Source organism: Propithecus coquereli, unplaced genomic scaffold (assembly GCF_000956105.1).
Source record: "Propithecus coquereli isolate 6110/MARCELLA unplaced genomic scaffold, Pcoq_1.0 Scaffold134, whole genome shotgun sequence".
In the NCBI taxonomy this organism is placed as follows: domain Eukaryota; kingdom Metazoa; phylum Chordata; class Mammalia; order Primates; family Indriidae; genus Propithecus; species Propithecus coquereli.
The window spans coordinates 5,344,624-5,352,825 of record NW_012137636.1 but is presented as its reverse complement, the minus strand read 5'-3'; the positions used below and the strand labels follow the sequence as shown (position 1 = coordinate 5,352,825).

Sequence of the window (8,202 nt, the reverse complement as noted above, 5' to 3'; positions counted from 1 at the left end):
CCATTTGCCACATGGCAGCAGAGTGATCCTGCTCCTCTGCAAGGAGAGAAAAACCAAAGTGCTTAGGATTTACAAAGCCTTGCATGATCTTGCACGCATCCACTCCCATCCATCACCTGATGATATCCTTCCCTTTGCTCATAATGCTGTTAAACCAGCTCTCAGTTCTTCGAGCACCCTAAACTCTCTCACTTAGGACCTTTGCACACACTGTTCCCGCTCCTTGGAATACTTCTCCCCCAACTCCTCGGATGGCTGGCTCCGTCTTATCCTTCAGGCTTTGGCTTAAATATCACCTCCTCAGAGACGCTTCCTCTGATCACCTTCTCTAAAACAGGTCCTTTGTTATTTTTTTCATAGCATTCGTCACATTTGTAATAGCTACTCTTTCCTCTTCTGTCTCATCCACTGGGAATGGAAGTTACAAGAGGACAGGAAGCAAGTCTGATTTCTTAACTATTGTTTCTGTAGAAGGTAGCACACTGTAGGGACTTTTTCTTTCTTTCTTTTTTTTGAGACAGAGTCTCGCTCTGTCCCCCTGGGTAGAGTGCAGTGGTTTCATCCTAGCTCACAGCAACCTCAAACTCTTGGGCTCAAGCGATCCTCTTGCCTCACCCTCCCCAGTAGCTGGGACTACAGGCATACACCAGGACACTCAGCTAATTTTTCTATTTTTAGTAGAGACGGGGTCTCACTCTTGCTCAGGCTGGTCTCAAACTCCTGAGCTCAAGCGATCCTCCCGCCTTGGCCTCCCAGAGTGCCAGGATTACAGGCGTGAGCCACCGTACCCGGCCTGTAGGGACTTGTTGAATGAATGACTCTTCATTTAATCCTCACCTCTAGTTAATACCCCCACTTTACAGATGACAACACGAAGGCTTAGAGAAGTGAGAAACTCACTCCAGGTCACAGAATCAGACTCAGATCCAGGTTTGATTGATTTGAAAGCCTGTGCACTTTCTATCTTATCTATTAAACTTGGACCGAAACACCAGACTAAGCAGCATGACTGTTGAATCTCAAGGTGACCTTGGAGGCGTTTCAGGATTAGTCATTCAAGATCACATTTATCTTTTCCTTGTCAGTTCTCTATAGGGTATACCAAGGAGAAAACCCTGAACCTGAAGGCTGATTAAATAGACCTTTGGCAACCTGAGTTTTGGTGGCTTAAAAATACGCCATGGAATGTAGGTTTCTTGTGAAATTACTCTGGACTGAGCCAGTATTCCTGACAATTGTGTTATTTCTTCCCCCAGTTTCATCAAAATTGTTACTTCTAGCACTCAAAGCTGCTTTACCTCATAAAGTAAAATTTAAAGTTGAATAAAACCACTGACTAATGCCAGGCTCTTTAGAGAATGTGGTAATGACCACACGCTACCAATGTTCACTGGGACTGCAAAAGATCCTTCCATTTCATTGACTCCACCGGACACTGTACTGGGGGATATAATAACATGGATGGATACAGCTAACAATATTGAATACTGTGTTACACTGTTCTAAATGCATATATAAATTTGAAGTGCACGCACAAATAGAGATGTGCGTATCTAATCCTCACAAATCTAGAGGCTATATCATTAATTTATAGATGCACACACTGGGACACAGGTTAAATAATGTGCTCTGGTCACACAATGGCTACATTAAACTGTTCTAAAAACTGAACTCATATACAAATATTTTAAATATTAGTAGCATCAGGTGGCAGTGAGATGTGATAGGGTCACAAGCATTTAGTGGAAGAGACGTAATACTCAAATTGTCATGGAACTGGCTAGAAGGAGACTTAGCGAGTACATGTTCTCAAGGCATTCATTATACAGAGGGGTAACTGAACCTACAGTCTTAGTAAGGGGCTGAACCATAACCAGAATGCAGGTCATGACTTCACTATTCTTTACACTTACACCACACAATACACTTATTTAAGGAAGCATATTCTAAACTCGTTTGGGAAATAGCCAATATGACAAGTTCTGATAGCAACACAGGAGGTAAAGGGCTATCACTAAGAGCAGTGATTCCCGACAGTTTTTTCTATGTGAAAAAGTCTTGCAGGTAATTCTGATACTCCCATGCCCCACTATCTGCTTTAATGCAACAAGTTTACTTTTGAGGTTGATTTGGAAAATACCTAAGCAGGGTCTAGTTTACCTTTTGCCATTGCATTTTTTGTTTCATTATTATAACAAAAGGAGTAGTAGTGGTGGAGGATAAGGATGGGCATCCCCAGGGAAAAAAGGTTTTTTATCATGTGACTTTGCCTTCCTGCCACAACTGAGTGGACTGGAGATTGCTGATCACACACACTGGATGGCCAAAACCAGTCAGATCATGCTGTGTGTGCATCAGAGCTCGGATGCCATAAGCAAAACAATTAGGTGCCCATAGGATCCGGAATTCAAGGGTTATCATCAGGGTCAAATTTATCACAATGGCAAGTGCAAACCTATGAAAACCAATTATGAGGCAGCCGCAGAGATTTGGGATGGAAGTCAGGTGCAGAGAGGCATGTTTGTTCCTGATGTCATAGTACTACCAGTTTTAGTCACCATGAGATCCAGCTCCACTTTGTTCACTGCCTGTGTTAGTTTCTGAAACTCGGACTTTCATAATAAAGTACTCTATTTTACTGATGTTTTCAATGGGGGGAAAATAATTTTAGTAGGTATCAATATTTTCTGAAGGACAGATTAAATTTTCCCTAAAAGAATCTTTTTATCTTTAGACTTACAATGTATAAATTTTGAAAACATTCAATCTAGATAGTCACTATGACATCTAACAGGTTAGTGTGAAATAAATAAAATAGTCACTATGACAATGACATTAGAAGGAAGAAAGGGAGGGAGGAAAGAGAAAACAAAACCAGGGCAGGTGCTCAATAAATGTTTGTTGAATCAAGGAATAAAGATAGTCTTGACAACAGAATTAAAAAGGCTTTTCATTTCATATTTGTTATCAGTGCTTCAGTACAGAATGTTTTATAATGATTAGTGACATTGTGAACACCAACTTTTTACAGCACTAAGTACCAGTCTTTTCTAGTAAATATTGATTTACCCCAAAGTAACCAAACATAACACAATTTCAACAGACGGTAATACCATCAGCATAATAACCCAAATTACAAAAATGGCAATATTTAAAACCATGCACATTATTTCACCGTTTCATAAAACGTCTTTTTAAATTTTGACAAACTTTCCTGGTATAAAAAGACTCCTCAAAAACATGATAACATTAAACTACAAAACTCACTTTGGAAAAGTAGGGAGTTATTTTTCTAATTTTGGCTTTAAGATTTTTTAAATCTGTTAAAAAATATAGTGAGGAGTGTGTTGAGAGAGGTGGAGAAAAAGGAGCTTCCAGTTGGTGGATTCAGCATGTCTGAAAATACTTCAGTTATGTAAAAGGAAAACTTCAAGAATAAGGATGTATTATAAATAAGAGTCTTTCAGCAAGATGAACAGATGAGCAGTTCTTGCATCAATTGCACCCATGGGAGAGAGTCTTCTTGAAGAATGCTTGTTTATAGAATCTTCTGTAAAATAGAGTTGACTACCTCCAGTGATTCATCTTGCACTAAAACAATATCATAAGAGTCCATGTACTTTTCTAAAAGCTCATCCACCTAATCAAAAGAAGAACAAAAATAAAATGAACATGCAGCGAGAAGCAGCAAATGATTCCAGTACAGATATTGTTATGTTAGATATGTGAGACAAAATATAGTAAATTAAGTTCACTTTCATAAAACCTCTGAAATGAAGAAAAATACTTTAAAACTTTTAAGAGTCACTGACACTGAAATTTTTCCACATGGTAGCTTTTCTCCCCAAAATGATCTTTCTCCAGTCCAATGGTTCTCAACTGGGATGATTCCAAGGAACATGTGGCAATTTCTGGTGATATTTTTGATTCTTATGACTGAGTGCTACTCAGCCTCTAGTGAGTGGAGGACAGAGAGGCCTCCTATAGAATACATACCTTCCCTTCCCCCAATACCTACAGCATGCATGTGTGTACCAACTCCTTTAATCATCACCAAAGTAAAAGGGTAAAGAATAATCAAAATGTCTGTGAAGTAACTGCTTTTTCAGGTCCCTTTGGCAACAATTACCTATAAAGTTGCATTCTAATTTTTTCTTAGGAAGAAAGTTAAATTACAGATCTTTATACTTACTCTATCATTTAGATATCCAATTTTCAGAATGTGTTCAACATTGGCTACTCCATCTGCCATTCTTAAGTCTCCTTGGGAGTCTCCCAGCAGAATTATGTTGCTATTGTCTTTTAGTTGATTAAAATATTCTGTATTCTTCAAGGCACCATCATGTTTGTTAAATACATGAATTAGTTCTCCTTTAAATCCTTTGAGTACTCCCTATAAAAATATAAATATTTTGAAATAATAGGTTTTGAAAATTCTATTTATTGGATTTTCATATTTTGCAAATTTTAATAAATGTCGCTATTATTTCATCATATTTGTAAATTTATCTTTGATATTAGAGATCTCAAAGCACTTAAATCCAATCACATTCATGATAGCTAAGAAGGGCCCCATGAAGTCAATGATGTTTTTAGAAACTACCTTAAGTGGTAAAACAAAATGAGTTAAAAACTCAACTTTTGCTTTTCATTTTGTTCCTAACCAAAATATTCCATCTTATGTATTTCATAATACGCTGTCTTAATTAAAAACCTTGGTCAAAAAATGTCAGTTCTAATTCACTTTTTTTCCAACTATGAATGTTAAATTTTCAGAGTTGCTGCATTAAATTACTCTAAAAACTTTTACTAATTTTATTGTTAGTCTATAGCTTTAGGAATGAAAATTTAAGAAGGGTATATTGTTTTTAAAAATGGATAACCCTGGGAAAGATGGAGAGTGCCATAGTAGGCATATCAATGTGGCCTAATTTAATGAATATGCATTAATAATAATAAATTTGCATGATTAAAATATTTTCAAAGTTTTAAAGTAATTAAAATATTTTCAGATTTTAAAAGTAATTATGAAGAATGATTTGAGCTGGGCACAGTGGCTCATGCCTATAATCCCAGCACTTTGAGAGGCCAAGGCAGGAGGATCACTTGCGTCCAGGAGTTTGAGGCTGCAGTGAGCTATGATGACGCCACTGCGCTCTAAGCTAGGGAGGCAGAGCGAGACCTTGTCTCTAAAAAAATAAAATAATGATTTAATATTCTTACATTTTCATCAAAATCCATGAAGTTGGACACAACTTTGACATTTGGATGATAAACACCAGCTTGACGGATAACCTCCTCTAGTACATCACCGATACCAGCTGAAAATATGAACACCGGGATACTGTGTTGTTGGAGCTTATCAAAGAAATTCTCATATCCTTCCCTGCAAGATGTAGGTACAAAGTGATGGTTAAAGAGAAAGATATAGCCCCTTTTCACTTAGAAGTTTAAAGAATGAAATATTTCTACGTGATTCTATGGCTCTCTTATATTCTCATTTCAAAATACTGCCTAAGAGGATTGTTGATGATATCTAAGATATTAATACTAGTAATGAAAGTTTTTCAAATAACAGTTAATGCTTTACCCTCCTTTTAATCAATTCTAAGAGTATGAACTAGATGTTTTTAGAGTCGCACTGAATATGAATATAAGCCTACAGCTCATAATTTAAACATTTAAAAAGACACAGCCGGCATGATAGCATGTGCCTGTACTCCCAGCTACTTAAGGGGTTAAGGCAGGAGGATAGCCTGAGCTCAGGAATTGAAGATCAGCCTGAGCAAGAGTGAGACCCTGTCTCTTATAAAAAAAAAAAAAATAACAAAAATTAAAAAATAAAAATAAAACAGAAAAAGATAGTTAAACTACAACTTGAAAACCCCACTTATGGTGAAGTGGAAGACTGCTTGCTGTATACAATATTCATCTACCTTCCCTATTGCCAGAAAAGCATCTAGCATTTCTCTTTCCTAAAATCTTAAAACCTTTTCTTCCCCTTTTACTCTTCTTAGGTTATAAGTTAAATAAAACTGTTGCTGCCTACAAAGGAATGTAATATTTACTAGCTGTCTTCACATTCTTTCTGACAATTTGACAATTTCCTCCTTAGAAGTAGTCACCTTAAAATATAGCATAATCCAAAAAACCAAAAACTAGCATCATATTTACCTAATGAGTTGAACTTTTAAGAAGTGGTAAACAGTATTGAAAATAAGCTTAAAGCTTGTTTATAGCTAGTAATTCAAGAATTATAAATATTTTAATATTTTAATTATATTTATCTTCCCTAGAAGTAGTTTTCAACGAAGTTTGAGAATTCAGAAAGTAGATTCATATAAATTTAGAAACAGGGTACCTAGCTAAATCTTTTTCAACTGGATTTATACATTCCTTTCATATTCTATGTCTTTCAAAAGTATTTTGCTAAAAAATTTTAAAATAGGCTTGGTTTCAAAAATTTATGAATTAATCTTGAAGTTTTTAATCTGGATGAAGGAAATATAAATTAGTACTTAAATCTCATAAGCCTCTTAGGATCTACACCAAGATCTAACATGTTTTTCTAAATTCCTTATCTCAACACTATCTATTTTGTGATGGCATATGGCATATTTTGGATGTTTATATATGTAATACTATATACCTTATTTTAGTAAAAATACACAATTGAATACATATATAACAATACTTCAAGTCTGTAAACAATAACAACAAAAAACACCAAAGAAACTTACTTGAGCATAACATCAGATTCTGCCACAATTTCTGTAAGTTTAGCTTTTGGTAAAGATTGTTCAACAAGCAAACGATGTGATTTATTATACCTGAAGTTCATGATCAAAGAAAAAAAGAATATCAATTAAAACTATTATCTTTATTAGAAAGCATTCTTTAGTGTGAGAAAGTGAGTTTTGTTTATCATATTTGATAAGAGATTTAAATTCACCACTAAGGAATGTATACCCCATTAGTCTCAAAGTGTGATAAGCATGTTCTTGCTGAATTTCCCAGTTCTCTCAAACTCGGGCTTAGCTTAAGTATGTTAATAGGTAAAGAGAAGAAACTAGCTGTAAACCTTTCCTCAGTCTACAGATAAGAACTCAATCCAGCCTAGGGATGAATAATCATTTTTCTGATTGCGGTAAGAGAGCAAAGCCATTTTTTCCAACTGTTTGTAGTTTGAATTTTCATGAAATGTCTACATACTGAATGAAGATGCTGCCTAGTGAGCAAGAGAGAAAATCCTTTTAATGAAAATTGTTATATATAGATTGGCCTGCTTTGTATTTATGTAAAAACACCTATAATCACGGCATCTGAGAATAACAGGCCTTTACAACCTCTCACCCGTTACAACTAACAAACAGCCAAACAAAAAAAGTAAAAAACCCTAATTCTTCACCTGATACCTAAAAATACCCCTATAATATTCCTAAGTGATTCTCTTCTCTGCCTGGGTCAGGTTCTTTCATGTCAGTGGACTCATTCTCCAAAGGAAGCTTATTCCATTGGCAGAAAACTCTAACTGCCAGATAGCTGTTTATCAAGCTGAAATCAATCTTCTTAAGCCTTCGAAGTCTAATGCCAGTTCTACTGCTACAAGTGTGTACAGTTAACTCTAGTATCTTTTCAACATATAATACCATAAACACAAATAAGGTGTGTAAGGTACCCTATTAGGTAATGAGAAAATGAAGACAAATATCATTCCTGGCTTCTTAAGATTTTAAAACAAGTTGTTACTTCTCAAAGCATATTCTGTTCCTTGAAATGTTCCTCAAATAGGATGGCTCAGACTCCTCTGATCATCCTGGTGGACTCCTCTGACTTCTTTCAGGTTTTCAAGATTTCTCTTAATAGCATTCTTCCAGAACCCTGGAACAATGTTTTGATGTGTGGTCTGCTTAGAACACTGCATTTTGATTAATGCAACCAACACCAGAGGTCTATTTCTCAGCAGCCATGTCACCTGCTGGCTCCAACTGAGTTCAGAGTCAATTAAAATCCTAATTCCTGGCCAGGCGCGGTGGCTCACGCCTGTAATCCTAGCACTCTGGGAGGCCGAGGTGGGTGGATCGCTTAAGGTCAGGAGTTCGAGACCAGCCTGAGTAAGAGCGAGACCCCCGTCTCTACTAAAAATAGAAAGAAATTATCTGGACAACTAAAAATATATAGAAAAAACTAGCCGGGCATGGT

The 8,202-nt window shown here is 36.2% G+C and overlaps 1 protein-coding gene across 1 annotated transcript in view; it reads right to left on the bottom strand.

Annotated features, from left to right (window-relative positions):
* Positions 1-3,538: 3,538 nt before the first annotated feature.
* Positions 3,539-8,202, bottom strand: part of NT5C3A (5'-nucleotidase, cytosolic IIIA) — an 83,894-nt gene continuing 79,230 nt past the window's right edge. The window contains exons 5-8 of the mRNA XM_012638757.1: positions 6,741-6,830; positions 5,224-5,386; positions 4,193-4,393; positions 3,539-3,640 (exon numbers count right to left, since the gene is read on the bottom strand). Coding sequence (XP_012494211.1) covers positions 3,539-3,640; positions 4,193-4,393; positions 5,224-5,386; positions 6,741-6,830 — 556 coding nt within the window. The remainder of the gene's footprint in view (positions 3,641-4,192; positions 4,394-5,223; positions 5,387-6,740; positions 6,831-8,202) is intronic.